The sequence below is a fragment of the Panthera onca genome, chromosome E3, assembly GCF_046562875.1.
Source record: "Panthera onca isolate mPanOnc1 chromosome E3, mPanOnc1 haplotype 2, whole genome shotgun sequence".
In the NCBI taxonomy this organism is placed as follows: Eukaryota; Metazoa; Chordata; class Mammalia; order Carnivora; family Felidae; genus Panthera; species Panthera onca.
This window is the reverse complement of record NC_138354.1, coordinates 10,622,856-10,640,440: the sequence shown is the minus strand read 5'-3', so window position 1 is coordinate 10,640,440 and position 17,585 is coordinate 10,622,856. Positions and strand designations below refer to the sequence as shown.

Here is a 17,585-nt window from a genome sequence, read left to right as displayed (position 1 = left end):
GCCCCTGTGCAGGGGCGGGTAGGAGCTGGCGGCGGGGGCCCCAGATGGTGCCCCGGACGGAGGGCTGAGGGTGGCGGGGAGTAGAAGAAGGGATCAGAAAAGCGTGGCTCATCGTTGGAGGAATTCCAGGCACGGATCAGAAAGGTTATCCGTGTGTGTGCTGGGGCAGGGGAGGGGCGGAAAAGGACAAAGGCAGGGCAACCAGCCTGCGGGCCCGAGCACGTGGTTGACCAACAAGGGCCAAGGACACCAGGCCGTCATGAGCTGCTGTGACTTCAGGGAGGCTCTCTGAGCTCCGAGCCCCTCACTGCACCTGGGACCCCTGTGGCCGAAGGGAACACCCACCCTCCAAGGACTTTAAGGCTGGTAAGAACTAACACTCAGAGCTGACTTTGAGCAGGGCTTCTAAACAGCCTGCACACCCGGCAGGTGAACTATTCTCCCATCTTCCAGGTGAAGGGACTGAGGCACAGAGAGCGTAAATAAACTGCCCGTGATTCTTTAGCTGCTACCTGCACCTCAGGGGGTAGCGTTGAGGCCCCAGTGACACCAGGATCCATAGGTACCTCTGAAGAGCAACATGACTTAAAGACCATAAATAATACTGCTCATGCCTTTGACCCAGTTCAGAAGCAGGTTTAACAGCTGGTGAAGCTAATACAGCTTCTGCACCGGCCTCCTCCAAGGCCCTGGGAAGGGCCCTGATAATGCATTTATAGGATCACATGATTTATAAAATCCGCAAAAGCAGTTATATTTTTTGGATATTGTCTCCTGTCCTCAAGTAAGTTCCAGCCTCCACAGTCACCCACATCCAGCATATAATTTTTTAAAGGGTGGAGTAGGGACAGGAAGGTGACGTAGCAGGTGTCCACAGCAGGCACAGGGAGAAGCGAGTCCTGGGGTCGGCTGAGCCAGCTGGGTCCTGGCCGTGAGCAGTGGACCAGGCTGCAGGACCGACCCTGGAGAAGCTGCACACTCCGGTGGGATGGGGGACACATGGGGCTCCATCCTTTCGGTAGAAGCAAACCCCGTGTGTAAATTCCTCCCCCCACCCAGAATCCACGGATATCCTGTTTCTAGGGCAGTCTCAGTTGGTAAGTATAAATAGAGGGATGGGTGGCTCAGCCGGATGAGCGTCCGACTTCGGCTCAGGTTGTGATCTCGCTGTTGGGGAGTTCAGCTGTGCTGACGGCTCAGAGCCTGGAGCCTGCTTCGGATTCAGTGTCTCCCTCTTTCTCTGCCCCTCCCCCGCGTGCACATTCACACGCTCCCCCTCCCTCTCTCTTTCTCTCTCAAAAATAAACAAACATCAATGAATGAATGAATGAATGAATGAATGAATGAGTGAATGGCTATTACCTCCTGGCTGCGTGACTCCAGACCGGCTGTTTCCAGGGCTGAGCTCAGTTTCCTCATCTATGAAATGGGAGGGTAACTCCCAGCTTCTAAGGCAGTGGGCCGGACCCAAAAAGAGTAGGTACAGAAAGTGCTGGGCACAGCCCCCAGTGTGAGGGACGCCCCCAAGACCGCGGTAGGAAGCCAGCAAGGCCCATCTGCTTTGGCTGCCACCAGCCCTGCTGATGGGCTAGGGCCTGGCAGAGACTTCTAGAGCAGTGCCCACCCTGTGCAGGCTTGTATGCCCCCCCTGCCCTCCCTAAAAGGGAAGCAAAGGGAGTTCCAGACAGGATCAAACTGGGGATCAACCTCCCCACTCCTGCAACCTGAGAACCAACCAGTGCTGGCCCATAACCCCCTGGGCCTCCACTTCCCACCCCAAAGAGGTCTCAGACCACACCCACGGCACTCACGGGACTCACCAGACCCCGAGTAACTGTGAACACTTCACGTCCACCAGCTTTCTTAATGTTCTCAATGAAAGCAGCCCAAGGGGGCTTCTACGCCCATTTTGCTGAATGGACAGACAATGAATGAATGAATGAATGAATGAATGAATGAATGAGGGCGAGGCTCAGTTAAGTGACTTGCCCAGCATCACACAGGCGGGAAGTAGCAGCAAGGGCACCAACCTGTACCCGATCTCCCTATAGTGGTCAACGGCCAGCAGGTGCCCTTGGCCCCCGGGCACCCCCAAGACAGCTCAGTGAGACTATATGCCAGCTTGCCTGGGTCCCATCAGCCAGGTGGGGACGGCTTCCCGGGGAGCCGTGGCAGCAACAGTAGAGCAACAGCCCCACCACAAGGACCCTGACTAGGAAGTCACAAGTGCCCCGAGAGTCTAGCCCCCTGTCCCCGGAGCTGCCACCGCAGCCCTCTGCCACTCCCCTGCTCCACTCTTGCCCCCTCCCATCCTTTCCTCGTCAAGCAGCAAGCGGGATGCGCTTAAAGATGGACCTGCCCGTGCCATGGTCCCTCTGCAAATAGAGCAAACCCCCTCCACTCCTTCAGGGTCAAGCCCACACCAGCCTCATAGGCACAATGCTGCCCAGCACCATTGCTAACAACAGCTCAGCCCTGCTACTCTTTTGTTTCTCTAGTCCGTTCCCTCGGCTCAGCCCGAACACCGGCCTCGGGGATGCCCCCCACCAGGTCAAGCCTCCGTGATGGGCACTCACCCGGATCTATAAGGAAACACTGATGTCTGTCTCTCTCCCCTGATAGACAGTGAGCTGGAGGGCAGGGACCAAGCCTGGCCACGCCCTCCACCAGATCACCGAAGCGGGTAGTTCTGTCCACAGGGAAGCAGGTTGGGAAACCGGCCCCTGGGGTGGGCAGACCCCAGAGAGATCACCAGGGTAGAGAGACTCAGGAAGGCAGGCTGCGGGGGCTGGTTTGAGTCTTTGTAAGTTACTACGTAAGTTCTTAAACTTCTCTGAGTCTCAGTTTCTCCATCCACAAAGTGGGGATAAAATTACATCATGGTGTGGGCTTGAGGATTCAACAAGGCAATAGGTATAAACATTTCCTCTATTTCCCCTGCCCCTGCCCCAAATACCCTACCCAGAAGCCTCCAGGGGAAACCTTGGCGTTGTGTGAGGTCCTCGGGGTAGGGAGGGAGAATCCCAGGCAACAATACTTTCCTGCAGTCCCCACAAGGGGACCCTGGAGCCCCCCAAACCCTTCCCCATTCAGCCTTGGAGCTCCAGGTAGCTGGTCCCCATAGTCCTGCAGAAGACTGATGAACACAGTGTCCCCCACCAGCTGACTCTACCCCCACTGGCTTCTCACACCCAAGCCCACCAGATGCCCTTCAGAGACTGCCTCGTGGGTTACTCTCTCCTTTCCAACACTGTGGTTCTTGACGGGGGGGGGGGGGGGGCAGGGTCAGCTCTGGGGTCACCTCGGCCACCCTAACCCTGGGCTTGGTACAGCAGGAACATGACCCTGTCCTGCCATGACCTTGGCACCCGCCCCCCCCCCCCCCCCCCAGCCCAGCCCAGCCCACAGCAGGTGCCAGGGAAACACTGCTTCATTCGGACTTGATGAATGAATCCAGATGATGAATCCAGACTCTAAAGGACTTGGGGCCACTGGCCCTTCCAACGTGGCCCAATGACAGGGAGCGGCAGAGAAGAGGGGCCCCCGGCAGGAAGACTTGGCTGATGGTCCTTTTGGCTCCAGAGAGTGACCCAACTCTCTCCCCGACACCAATAGTGATCGTTGCGTAACAGCCGATTAGGTGTCTGAACCACCCGACCCTGTGGTCCTCGGCCTTTTCCAGGATAGGCCTGGGGCATCCATGCTGGTCAATGGATAATACCATTGGGAAATACCATCGGGCGGGATCCGTGGATAAAACCAACAAGAGCTAACATGTATGGGGCACCTCCTAAGTTTCTGGCACCGGCTAGAGGCATTACACATATTCATGCATCCCAACCCATTTTACAAATGGGAAGACTGAGGTCCAGAGAGGTTAAGGCGCTCGCCCAGGGTCACACGGCGACAGTCTCCAGAGCCCATTGGACCGGCATCCCCGGTCACTCCGTTGTGGTTCCGATGAGGACTGGGCGTCCCAGCCCGGACCCCCCCCCCCGAGCCCCCCCCCCCCACTCCCACCCCCGAGTCCCCTCCCTGCCCAGCCCCTGGGGTCCAGCTTGCCCCTGAAGGTGGGGCGGTGGTGGCAGCACTCACCAGCACGCGGTCTCCCAGGCGCAGGTCCTTGTCGCCCCGCTTCACGGAGCCGCTGTCCGAGAGGTTGGAGCCCGACTCATTGCCCGTCTTGACCGAGCTGTTGAGGACGCTCTCCCGCAGCGGGATGACCCGGCTGCTGAGCGGCGGCGTGGCCGTGCCCGAGTGCAGCGACAGGTTCTGGGCGGTCAGCGACTCCACCGAGTGGGCGTCGCTGCCCGAGCCCTCGGCCGTGGGCTGCCGGGTCAGCTTGGAGGGCCGCGTGAAGATGCCCTGCAGGGCCGGGCACTCAAAGTAGCGCACGCCGCCCACCGCGCCGTCGTTCTTGCCCACCGGGTCGTCCAGCACCACGCCGGCCCACTGGCCCGGCGCGAACTGCGTCTCGCCCAGGTACTGCACCACGCCCGGCTTCACGCCGTTCACCCACACCCGCTCGCCCACCGCGAAGTCCCCCAGGAAGTCATCGCCCACCTCGGCCGGCTTGGGGCCCGGCTTCTCGGCGGCGGGGGGGGCGGTGGCGGCGGCGGCCGGGCCCGAGGCCTGCTTGTGCAGGGGGGAGCCTGCGGGGCGGGAGAGAGGCAGTGGTCAGCGCTCCGGGGTGCGCGGTGGGAACCGGGAGGCGCCCCCCGCACTGGCTGACGGATGGGGAAACTGAGGCACGCACGGCGGGGGGGGGGGGGGGGGAGGGGGGGGCGGGCAGCGCGGCCTTGGGCGTCCCCGAGGTCTCTCCCTATCTCCCAATCCCTCCGGAAGGTTCAAGGATTAAAAAAAAGCTCAGGGGGCACCTGGGTGGCCCAGTCGGTTAAGCGTCCGACTCGAATGCAGCTCAGGTCTTGCTCTCACGGCTCTGTGAGTTCGAGCCCCGAGTCGGGCTTGTGCGCTGACCAAGCGGAGCCTGCTTGGGATTCCTCCCTCTCTCCTTCTCTCTGCCCCTCCCCCGCTTGCGCTCGCTAAGTCTCTCTCAAAAATAAATAAGGAAACTTAAAAAAAAAAAAAGGGCAAACTCAGGAAAGCACCTCCTCAGAGCCTCACCTTTCACAGCTCAGGGTCACTCAGGATCGAGGGCCAGGAATGAACCCATTCTCGAGGGTTACAAACTGCCACCTCCCCCTCCCAGCGGGCTCAGGCTCCTGGCTGTTAACCTGAGACCACTCATGGCCCACCACCAAGGGGAAGTGGTCTCTGTGTCCCCCACCCTGCACCCCAGCCAGCTCGGGGCCCAATACAAACGGCTCCAACCCATTCCCTGACAGCTGGGGACAGCCACAGACACCCTGGGGCAAGGAAGGAGCCAGAAAAGCCTCTTGCTCTGCTGCTGAGTCTCCCCTCCCTGAGCTGCAGCCCAAAGCATCAGGACTGCATAGACCAGGAAAAGGGGGGAGGGGGAGGTGCATGGGAGACAAGTCCTTCACTTCCAACATCCTGGGGCTGACCTCTGGGCTCTCCGTGCCCTGACCCAGCCCCTCTTTAGAAGAAGAATGACCCTGAGGCTCAGAGAGGCCAGGGCCTTGCCCAGAGTCACACAGCAGAAATGGGACTCAAACCCAGGGAAGGGGCCTGCCCCCTGGGCCCGGGCCCTGAGATGCTATAGACGAGGACGTGGAAGGCAAGAGAAGCAACTTGCTCAAGGTCACTCACGAAAAGACAAAACAGGACTTGAACCCACATGCCTTATGCATATCTGGGCCCCACGCAGGGCCTCCTGTGCTATGGGGCTCAGGAAACTTCCCCATTTGCACCACGAGGTCTGGAGGCTGTCCCCCACTTCCTGTCAGACTCAGCATCAGGCAGAGAAGGACCCACCTTTCTCTTCTCCAGAGGCTGATGTGTTTGTGAAACAGTGATGCCTATGTTTCTAGTCCTTTCCAGGGGCAGCCAGTGAGGGGCTACAGGGAAGCAGCTCCCACCAGCATCTTCCTTTCAGCCACCGCCAAGAGACCCTGGGCCCAGGCCTGGCAAGAAGCTCAGGACTGGAAGCCAGAGCTTCTAGGCGCTGGGGAAGCCATGTAACTCCAAGGCCCAGCCCGATGTGCAAGACCAAGCATGTGGTTCTCTCTCTGGGGCGCTGGTGGCGGGAATGGGGAAGCACGTGGCACCCGAGGCCGGGGCAGCCGGGATGGGGGGGGAGTCCTGACAAAGGGGACCTCTCAACTGTGGACTGGGCTCTTGGGAGATCAACAGGCTCCGTTGCTGAACTTGACTAACAACCACGGTGATCAACCCACTAACTGATGCTCTGTGCTAAGGGCCTGACATACAGTAGCCCGTGTGACCTTCACGGTTAATCCTGTGAAGTCATTTTGTTATCCCCCCTTTACAGATGAGGAAAACTGAGGCTCAGAGAGATCAGGCACTTTTACCTAGGTTGCCTGGCTAGAGGCCTCTGGCTCTTGGTGTAGGGTACACACGTATATTAAACCAAAAATAGAGCACTAAGCACCTGCCAAGCCAAGCCTCAAGCTACAATCACCCCAAATCTTGGACTCCCTTGAATGAACCCATTTTCCAGAATCTGCCCAAACCCTACAGTTCCTTATAAGCAGGGAACAATCTTGTCTTTTACTCCGTCCCATGTAGAGACGTCCCCTTTGCTTCCTGTTAAGAGAAGACCCCTAGGCGGGACCCTGGAAGGGGGGCCCCCCCAGGCTCTCTTCCACCACTGAGATGCCATGAGGCAGAGGCCACACAGTGGCTGAGGGGGCAGGCCCTGGAGCCCCAGAGACCAGCAGCTCCTAGCCCCACCTGGGTCTCCTCCTCACCTGCACCTTGGTTTCTGGGGCTGTTCTCGGTGCCTGGCCCAAGCCAAGGGCACAGTGAGGGCTGACTGTCATGTTATTTTGATAACAATGATTTATACGAAGACTAAAGAATTAAAAAAAAAAAAAAATTAAGGGACACTTGGGTGACCCTGTCCATTGAGTGTCTGACTCTCGGTTTCAGCTCAGGTCATGATCTCATGGTTCGTGGGTTCGAGCCCCGCGTCGGGCTCTGTGCTGACAGTGTGGAGCCTGCTTGGGATTCTCTCTCTCCTCTTCTCTCTCTGCCCCTCCCCTGCTCACGTGCTCTCTCTCAAAATAAATAAATGAACTTTAAAAAATATTTTTAAACATTTAAGAACCACAAAGGGTCCCAGGAGGCAGAAGAAGGGCTCCCAGGCAGGTTCTGGTGACCTTGGGAACCCCACAGCGGTTCTCCCACTCACCAGATCAGGCGGGCACCTTCCTTAGGAAAAGCCACTCCGAAAAGCAGCCAGAGGAAGCCACATATTGGAGTATGGCCCAGCTCCGGCCCCCATCATAACCATGCCCAAGGTGCTGTGGTCCATCAACGAGAAGAGTCGGGCAGCTACCGGTCTGGATCAACGGGCTGGATACTTTCTCCACGTTACATTCTTTTTGATTTTTTTAAAGTTTATTTATTTATTTTGAGACAGAGACAGCATGAGTCGGGGAGGGGCAGAGAGAAAGGGAAAGAGGGAATCCCAAGCAGGCTCTGCACTACCAGCACAGGGCCCGATGCGGGACTCAAAGTCATGGAACCACGAGATCGTGACCTGAGCTGAAACCAAGAGTTGGACGTTTAAACGACTGAAGGGGCGCCTGGGTGGCTCAATCGGCTGAGCGTCCGCCTTCGGCTCAGGTCATGATCTCACGGTTTGTGGGTTCGAGCCCCACATCGGGCTCTGGGCTGACAGCTCGGAGCCTGGAGCCTGCTTCGGATTCTGTGTCTCCTTCTCTCTCTGCCCCTCCCCCGCTCATGCTTTGTTTCACTCTTTCTCAAAAATAAATAAATGTAAAAAAAAAAATTTTTTTTTTAACGACTGAGCCATCCAGGCGCCCCCTCTACGTTACATTCTTACCATGCAGATACTCTTGTCCAAAGTTACCCAGGCAGGAGTCAGGCCCAGCTGGTCTGGCTCAGAGCCCTCCCCCTCAACAGCTCTCCCACAAGGCTCGCATGTGTGGCACCTACCCTTCCGGTATCTGTTTCTAGAACACGTGCCTGTGCCCAGCGGCTCCATGATGTCTGCTAACTGACCTGGGCAGCTGTGACGCAGGTGAGCACCTGTGCCTACCCGGCCTCTTTGCTCAGAGCACAGAGGAGGGTCCCAGGTCGAGGGGGACCCAGTGTGGCCCTTCTCGGTCAGAAGCTGCCCACACAGCTGTCCTCCCCAGCTGTCCCGAGTCAGGCAGACCCTCAGGTAATCTTTCTTCCCCACCCGCCCCTTCTAAGGTCATAGGCCCAGAGACCAGTTGTTCTAACAGCTGCTAAAAGCCAGGTCCCAAGCCCGTGGCGACGGCGCGCGGGGGTTTTGCTTCATTTTTCCTCTTCGGTGCCCTCGGCGGCCCCAGCCTCACGGGACAAGCCCTCATCAAATTCCCCCCTCACACCAGGAAGCTTCCAGAGACCAGGGCTTGGGGAGGCATGGAAAACAGGGATAGAATCCCCTTCCATCCAGGGAGCCAGGCCTGGCCAAGCCCCTTCCTGGACCTGCACCTGTTCCCCCACAGGACGGCAGAGGGCGAGGGCAGAGCGGCCAGGACCTGACAGTCTGTGCATCCCTCCCTGTTCTCCCAGGGCTGTCAGACCTGGCCGGCTCTCCCGTCACACCCACCGTCACACCCACCGGGCTCTGAGGCAGGTTCCAGAAGCTCCCTGACGGCAGGGCCTGCCCCGCCCCCCGCCCTCGGAGCCTCTGCACAGAGCAGCCTGGCCCGGCAAGCCCCCACAAAAGCGAAAGGCGGCAACAGACTTAAACCTCATTTGAGCACTTGGTCCTTTCCCCAGACTCCAGGCACGAGGGAATCTACTGCCGGGTTTCAAGTTCAAAGCAGGACTTTGAAAAAAGGGCTAAGGGGCGTGGGGTGGGGTGGTGGCAGCTGGCGGCCTGTTGCAGCGGAGGCGGGGCACCCAGGCAAGGAAGCACCCGCCCCTCCCCCCTCCCCCCGCGGGGACTTGGGTCCCTCCCTGCCTCAGGAAGAGGGGACAGGCCTTCCAAACCTCAGCTCCCGGGGACCCAGTTCTCTGAGCACCCAGGGTCAGATGCTAGGGACTACAGGCACAGCCAAATGGGGGCTCACACCAGGGTGGGGTCCAGATAACAAGAGAACCGCACAGCCACAACTCAGCTGGCCACCTCCCCGACTAGAAGGAACTAGATCCGTGGGGGCCTGGGGCTGGGGAGCGAAGGTTCACTGTTCTAGCTTGGAACGCCCTTCTCCCTGTAGAGGCAAACTCCCGTCCCCCTTCGGTCTCCCCAGGGACCCACCTCCCCACCATCGCTCGCCTCTCCTCCGGTCACTGGCTCCCCATGTGTGCCACGAACACCCCCAGCCCGCAAAATGACAGCTTCCTCTGTGCTGTGGGCTCAGAGCCTGGAGCCTGCTCTGGATTCTGGGTCTCCCTGTGCCTCTGCCCCTCTCCTGCTCACGCTCTATCACTGTCTTTCTCTCTCAAAAATAAATAAACGTTAAAAAAAATTTTTTTTTTGAACAAAAATAATTAGCTCTCCAGGAGAACAATAATCCTGATTTGTAGAGTTTGCCGATTTCCATAACGTAAATTCTCCCACCGTGGTCAATTTCAAGCTACCAGCATGATGTCACTGAACACGGATGTGGAAAGAGATCATACGGTGTTTCTACCACAGAGCAATAACCTTACAAACACAGATACTATAAAATCCTACCTGCAGTAAAACAGTAATATTTTACCAGTAATAAAATGGTGGTATAAACCCTACTAAAAGCACTAGCAGAAATCATGAGTTTTGAGTATTTGTTACCCATGTTTTTAATAGAATTTATTAAACTGTAAGGTCACACAGTCTAATTTTTTAGGGAAAGGCTGCCTTTAACATCTGGCTCGTAAAATTCCTGACAATTTCACCATGGGTTCTTGTGAGCCGGTATGGGCCGGTGCCAACCCACACCCTGGACAGGTGGCCAGCCTCAAAACCCACCAAAATTCTCTACAGACGCCCTGAATGACAGGCAGGCTAGAAGGCACACAAGCACCAAGTCTCTGACCCGTCTCCAGTGCAGGGAGTAGGAGGGGAGGGGCGAGCTGCAGGAGGTCAGGACCTGGGGAGCCCTGATCTACACGGTGCCCCCTACGATCTAACCCACACCCGCACCTTTAGCTCCTTACGTGCTGCCACACCCCTGCCTTCCTGAAAGACCTGAATACATTCTCCTCGTAAAAGATCCAAACGACACAGGAAGATATAGTAGAAATTGGGCCCCAATTTCTCTCTCCAGTCCAGATCCCTTCCCTGCTGCCAGACCTGCCCCTTCCAGCAGCATCCCCTCGATGTCCCCTGGGATCTCTCACACTTGACGTTCTGAACCACGGTGATCCCCTCTCCAAGAGTGCCTCCTCTGTACCCCTCATCTCTGGAGTGCATCCCCAACACCCACTTAGACCACAAATCTTCCTTGCTCTTTCCCCTACTGTTTACCCTCAATCCAATTATTCATCAGATCTCGTAATTCCACAGAAGTAACTCTGAAATGCACACCTCCCTCTAGGGTCTCAGAGGGCCCTCCTGAGATCAGGCCTGCGAGATTCCACACAGCTTGCCGCAGAAACCTCCAGAAGGGTCTCTCTCAGCCTCCAGCACCCCCTGTCCTGCTTCACCCCTGTCCAAAGCCATCCGGGACCCCTGCCAAACACAAACCCACTCACGTCATCACCCCCCACCCTGGTCATTTCAACTCTAGACAGGGAACACTTTCTAGTTTCACCTTGGACTGGTATAATGAGCCTGTGTTAATTTGGTTAATAAAATGTTTTAAAAGTGAAATACAATATTTTCAATGAGAAAAAATTAAGTAGGGAGTGTCATCTTTGGTCCATTTCCCAAAGAAATAATTTAAAAGAAGAAACGGACGTACTGACTTGTCATTCACAAAAGAAACAACAACAGAAATCCTTGGGGGCACCTGGCTGGCTCAGCTGGTGGAGCATGCGACTCTTTGACCTCAAGGTTGTGAGTTCAAGCCCCATGCTGGGTGTAGAGATGACTTAAACATAAAAAAAAATCTTAAAACAACAACAGAAACGAGACCCTCAATCTAAGTGCCCCCAAATACGGAAGCAGTTATATAAATTATGGTCAAGTCTTTCAGATTCTTCTTTTAAAAAAAATTTTGTAATGTTTGTTTATTTTTGAGAGAGAGGGAGAGAGAGAGAAAGAGAGAGAGAGAGAGAGACAGAGCATAAGTGGGGGAGGGGCAGAGAGAGAGGGAGACACAGAATCTGAAGCAGGTTCCAGGCTCCGAGCTGTCAGCACGCCCCAAGTCTTTCAGATTCTTGAGCAACTTTAAAAATACTTCTCCCAGGTTATACAGAAAGGTGTTTCTGATATGATACTTGGTCAGAAAGGAGGGCTCAAGGGGCGCCTGGGTGGCTCAGTCGATGACACGTCCAACTTCGGCTCAGGTCATGACCTCACGGTCTGTGGGTTCAAGCCCCTTGTCGTCGGGCTCTGTGCTGACAGCTCAGAGCCTGGAGCCTGCTTCAGGTTCTATGTCTCCCTCTCTCTCTGCTTCTTCCCCACTCATGCTCTCTCTCTCTGGCTCTCTCAAAAACAAATAAACATTAAAAACAAATTTGTTTAAAGAAAGAGTGTCCTAACATAGACACGGATGCCTAGATGTGGGTGGTGGGAAGAGAAAACGCGATAAAAAGATACCAATCTTACGAAAACACAAGAGGGGCCTTGCAGGGCCTCACAGAGACGGTATGTCATGAACTGAAAGGTGTAATGAAGTCTGCCCTGTGTCCCTGAAGGCCAGAGGGAAAAAAGCATGCCTATGTAAGACCCAGTCCCCCAAGGAAGCAAGCATCCCCTAAATGTTCTACAGACCATAGTTCCACAAAGGTATAACAGATATTATGAACATAAACACTGAACCTCCAAATTCAAAGAAGATTGAGAAATTGCAGCTTAAATAAAGTTGAGGTTACTTTGCTGCAGGACTTGTCAAGAGCCTTTAACGTGCTAATGAGCACCATGACTGCTTAAAGGAGGTGACGATATGATTCGTCATCCAAAACCAGACACCCTGAAGAGAAAGGAGGAGTTATTACTATAGCGTCGTGCCATGACCACGGACATAAACTAGGGCTGTCCCAGACAGAACGGTCACCCTGGCATTTTCCTCTCTGTGTCACCTAAGGATACCCTGCCTGTCCATCACAGCAGCTCCAACATTCTTCACTGGCACAGCCACTCTACAGGACTCCGTTTTCCCTTGGTTTGCACAGGCTGCCTCGGGGATACATCTGAGTCCCACACCGACTCCCCTCTCCATCCTCGGAGCCTGGGACCCGGCCGAAACGCAGACTGGCCACAACACTGACCTCCCCTCCCCGGGGGCCCCAAAGCAACATGACATAAATGCACCACAAACCCCAAAGCAGCCTTGTGCTCTAAGCCCTCTCCTGTCCCCAGCAGATGCTCAAGGCGGAGGTTACGAAGGAAGGGACAGGGTCCCCATCGCATTCTTCAAGGGTGCCGGCTTTCCCACCGCGAACCTCCCAGTCCAGTCCACTCCCCAGTCAGTCGTTCTGACAGAGCCAGCTAATATGGCCTCCAGGGAGGACTGAGTCCACCCCCCTCCCCTGGCCCACCCTCTGTGGCCACACAGGCCCAGCATCCCCCTGCTACACTGCCTTCAGCCATCCCTCGCCGAAGAAGGAACCCTCTATCAGCCCACTCCAAGGTTGTGCCCTGTCCCAAGGGTTGTTCACTGTTCCTTCCTGAGCCAAATTGAACTCAGAAGTCCCCTTCGGTTCCCCCTACTCCCGAACCAGGAGGACAGAGCCCCCACCCACAGACTCAGGTGGGGACCCAGGAGGAGAAAGATGTGGGAGGCTTACCCTGGAAAGAGCAGAGCCAGCTCCCCATGGAGAAGCCCTGCTCCGGCCACAGCACGGCAGACAGGCGCGGACAAGATGGGCCCCTGCGCGTCCCCCCCCCACCCCGGGGTCGATACTGGGCGACGTCAGGAGCATTAGGAGGCTGCCCCACCCCCCACCTGCCCTGCAGCCCAGCCACAGAAAAAGCTCAGCTTGGCTTTCCCCATCCTGATGCCATTAAAAAGTTTAGGATGTGGTTAGGGGAGGAGGGCTGGAGAAGCTGACCTTGAAGGGAGATGAGTGCTGCCTGGGGCAGGATCAAAGGCGGGAGGTCTGTCCCCGTTCTGCCCAGGTTTGCACGGCATCTGGGACAAGTCACTGAAAACACGGGCGGGATGCCACCTGCTCTCCCAGGGAGCCGGGCACCAAGGTGAAAGACATAATCGTCCAGGAGTAGAGTAGGATAGGGCCAGTGCCTAAGGCTACAGGCCAGCTCCAAGCTCTGCCGGCCCCATCTCGGGCACAGTAGGCTGGCTCCCGTGTCTGCAGCACCCACAGGGGATGAAGGACATCGGGCCCCAGTTCCATAAGCCAAAAACGCTCTGGGACCAGCCCTGTGCAGGCCCTTTCGGGGGAATCACAGTATAGGAGGTGAATCCTCTAAGCCCCGTGTGGCCCGCTCCCTGCCTGAGGGGAGTTCCCATGCACACTTATCCTTGACCTCCTATGTCCTGGGTCCCCAGCGTGAGGAAAGGCCACAGGCGCATTGGGGGACAGCTGTGACCAACCTACGGAGAACAGATCACTCCTCCCACTTGCCAGCTGCCCAAGACAGGAGCCGAGTGTGTGGGGCTGGGACTGAACTGGGGGTCCCAGCCACGCCTTCCCTGTGGCAGGGTGGCAGGTACCGGCGGCCTGAGCCAGCTTCAGCCCCAGCCCAGAGTCTCCATCCCAGCGCCACCACTCCCTGGCCCTGTTATTCTGGGCAACTTCAATGACAGCTGAAGCCTCAGTTTTCCCATCTTTAAATGAGAGAAAGAGTTATCCCACTGGGTTGTTAATGAGCAGAAACATGGTCAGACGCCTGCTTGTGAAGTAGAGGGTGGCAAATGCCGAGGCTTCTAAATGAGATGCCTCAGGGGCCGGACCACAGTACAGGGGGTGGGAGAGGCCCTTCAGGGACATGCAGGGGAGGGGCAGGGGCAGAGGGAGCACGGCAGTGACCTAGGATCGGTCCCTTGGCCCAGCAGCCCTGAGCCTCCCCATGTCACCGTGGCCAATCTTGCTGGCCTGGCCTGCCTCCACCTGGCGCCCAGAAGCAGGCCCCAGGGAAGGGCTGAGGGCCCCTATCTGTCCCTTCTCTCCCACCATCACAGGGCCCTGGTGGACCCTGCCCGATCCCCACAGGCGGCTCCTGACTTGAAGGGAGGGCTGTTCCCCAGCAGCCAAGACGGCTGCCAGCCTAGAGGCCTGGACCCCCTTCTCCCCCCTCAGGCCCAGGATACATTGCAAAGCCCCAGGCGGCCCTGGCACCAGCTTCCAGCTCTCTGCTGGGGCCCTGGGGCCCCAGCGCCTCCCCCGACCCATTCCCAATACTCCCCCCTCGCCCACTCGAGGTGCTCTCCAGCCCCCAGGCATCTCAAGACTCAGGACCTTTGCAGACGCTATTCCCTCTGCCTGGATGCTCTTCCCCTAACCTCGGCTGGGTTGGTTCCTGCTTGTGGCTCAGATCTTGGTACCAATGTCACCTCCGGAGCGAGACCCTCCCTGACAGTCTGATCTGAAGCAGCCGCCAGGGGTGTGCCCCATCCTGTCTGGCCGCGCTGCCCCTGACCTCTCCAGTCTCTGCCCACTGGTGGGGCCCAGACCCCGCCCTCCTGCACACCTGCCGTTATGACCACCTCTGGGCCCCCTCCCGTCCTCCCCCCGGGAAGACAATCCCCCTCCAATGGCCCCTTGTTCCTGCCGCTTCCTGTGTGTCACAGCTCTGGGGACTGACACAGCTCCCCTCCCCTCCCCAATCTCCACAGGGCGGGAGGTAGGGGCATCAGTCCAGGCCCGGCCCTTGGCCAGACCCTCTGCCCGGAGGCTGAGCTCATGCTTTGGGAGGCAGCCATTGCCCGATTCCCAGAGCAGAGCCTAGTACCCCCTCAATCCCCCACCCCAGGCTCCAGCCTCCACCAGACTCACCTCTGAGGCCCCAGTGTCCCCCACACAGGGTCCCAGCCTCCTGCAGGGGTAGGCAGATGGCCAGTGCCATGGGGGAGGTAAGGGAGCCTGAGGAGCCGGTGGGGGGGGGGGAGGGGGTTGGTGAGGATGACACTGTCCTTTTCTTCTACCTGCCCCTCCCCCTCTCCAGAGACTGGGGGAGGGACGAAAGCAGCTGTGGGCCTCACACATCTTCCTTCCCTGCTCACCAGGCCAACTGCTCTGGGCTCCCTGCTCCCTCCCTGAGCCTGGACATCTTGCTCTGACCTGCAAAGGCAGCAAAGGCAGCGGGTGCCAGGGACAGAGGGAGGGGAGCGCCGAGCCCAGCTGTAGACTAGCGCCGGGCATGGGCGGGCACCGTTCTGCAATCAATCGGGCATTCACTGAGCCGCTCCTCCTCTCCCTGGAACAGTCCTGCAGGGTGGGGGGCCCAGGCAGAGTCAGACCATGCAGCCCCCACCCTCAGGGGCTCCCAGACCACCCTGCGGTGTGACTAGGAAGCAGCCCGTATGCCACACCGTGTGGCCCTTTCCCATGTCCCTCGAAAGCCTACGTAGCCCTTCGAGATGATGCAAAGACCCTGTGGCAGTGCAGCGGGAGACAAGAGGTATGGAAAAGTGACACGTAGGTTTGGGCACAGCCCGCGATCTCACCGCTTCAAACAGTAAGTGCGATAGGAAAAAAGACTGGAAGGAAATCTGCCACGGTGGTGGCTGTGACTGGGTTAAATGGAAGGGAGGTGGGTGCCTGACACTTAGAAATTTTTCAGTAAGGAGACCCTGGATGGGGAAAGGGACAGAAAGGAGTCTTTAATGAGTTTTGTAGCTTGCAGGCCCTTCACACTCGTTAACTCTCTGGATCCCACCAGAGAGAGGTTATTATCCCATCTGGGGCTCAGAGAGGTTAAGTAACTCTTCCAGGGTCACACAGCGGAGGCAGTTAGAAGGGGCATTGAGGGCTGGGTCAGAGCCGGAATTCAGGCCCCTGTTGATCAGGGAGGGAGAAATGATGAAAATAACCCCAGAAGGTGCTACGGGGCTCTCTCTCCAGTAGACAAGAGGGTGAGGCCTGGCTGGTGACCTTCTCCAGAGAAGGTGCTACACAACCCCCACCTCCTCACCCCCCTACTGGCCCAAGCTCAGCCCACATAGTGCCTTTGCCCATGCTCTTCCTCCACTGCCGGCCGGCCTTCCTCCTCCTCCACTCCATGTTTCAGTTCCTCCCATTCTGAAGGCTGAGCTCATTCCACCTCCTCTGGGAAGCCTTCCCTGATGGCCCACTCTTGGTGGTCAGCCCCTGACCTCTCCCAGCCCTGGCAGCGAGCGCAGGCATCCTCTCCCGGGCGGCCACATATGCCTCCCTCGATGGTCTCACCACCCGGCTCAGAACCCCCACAATCTGTCCTCCGCACAGCGGGCTGAGGGATGTGAGCGCCCGGCCATTCCTCCAACAGCTCCCGTCACTCTGAAAACAAACCCAAACTCCTGCCCTCCGCCATCTGGCAATCTGCCTCTCCCGCCCTCCCAACCTCACGTCAGACTCCTCTCCACCCAGGCTTGTCTCCCTTCCTTCTCTAACCACGCCTCAAACCAAGTCAACGCCGGCCTCAGGGCCTTTGCATCACTCTATCTACCTGGAACATCCTTTCCCCTTCATTTCCTCTCTCCGGCCTCTTCGCAGTGCTCAGGAATGCCTCCCATGAGTAAAGAAGGCTTTGCCACGTCGGAAAGCAAGTCTGGGCCTCCAGCAGGCTGTTCCGGGCAAGCCCTGCTGGCAGGGGCCCGTGCATGGGCCACACCGTGCAACCTCCTTACCCTCCCACCCTGGCTGTCGGTCTCTGCCGGGGCCCTGGTTCTGCCAGCTCAAACCTTCCCTGACCCCACCCAGGGCCCAAATTGCCTAGTCTGGTCCCTGGCTATTACTTTTTGTCTCCCTAAACTTCTATACCAATCAGATGGGAGGACAGTGTCTTACCCTGCCAGCTGCAGTATAATCAAAGCAAGGATTTGTGCCCCAAGACATTCATCACGACATCGTTTATCAAAGTGAAAAATAAGAAAGAATCATCCCCAACTGCAAAGGATGGGTTAAGAACACGTTTCCCATTCTTTTTTTATCCTATTCCTTTTGATTTAAAACAACGGCTTCCCGTTGTTATTATGACAGAAGTGAAATGACTCGGACAACCCCAAGCTGCCCCCACCCTGGCCCACGCTCTCCCACCAGCACACTTGTCACTGGCCACATGCCAGTCTCTTGCCATGCGTTGTTCTGCCACTGGACCTTTGCACGAGCTGTCCCCTCTGCCTAAAATACCCTCCCCTTTTCAACTAGTAAACTGTCACCCTCCAGACCTCAGCTCACATGTCCCCCTCCTCGGGGCTGACCTCCCAGACCTGGTCAGTCCCCAGTTCTAGCAT

The 17,585-nt window shown here is 57.3% G+C and overlaps 1 protein-coding gene across 4 annotated transcripts in view; it reads right to left on the bottom strand.

Moving 5' to 3' along the window:
* Positions 1-17,585, bottom strand: part of CLIP2 (CAP-Gly domain containing linker protein 2) — a 74,853-nt gene that overhangs the window by 35,170 nt on the left and 22,098 nt on the right. For all 4 annotated transcript variants that reach the window (XM_060649169.3, XM_060649172.3, XM_060649171.3 and 1 more), the window contains one exon: positions 4,096-4,652. In XM_060649169.3, the coding sequence (XP_060505152.1) occupies positions 4,096-4,652 (557 nt within the window). The remainder of the gene's footprint in view (positions 1-4,095; positions 4,653-17,585) is intronic.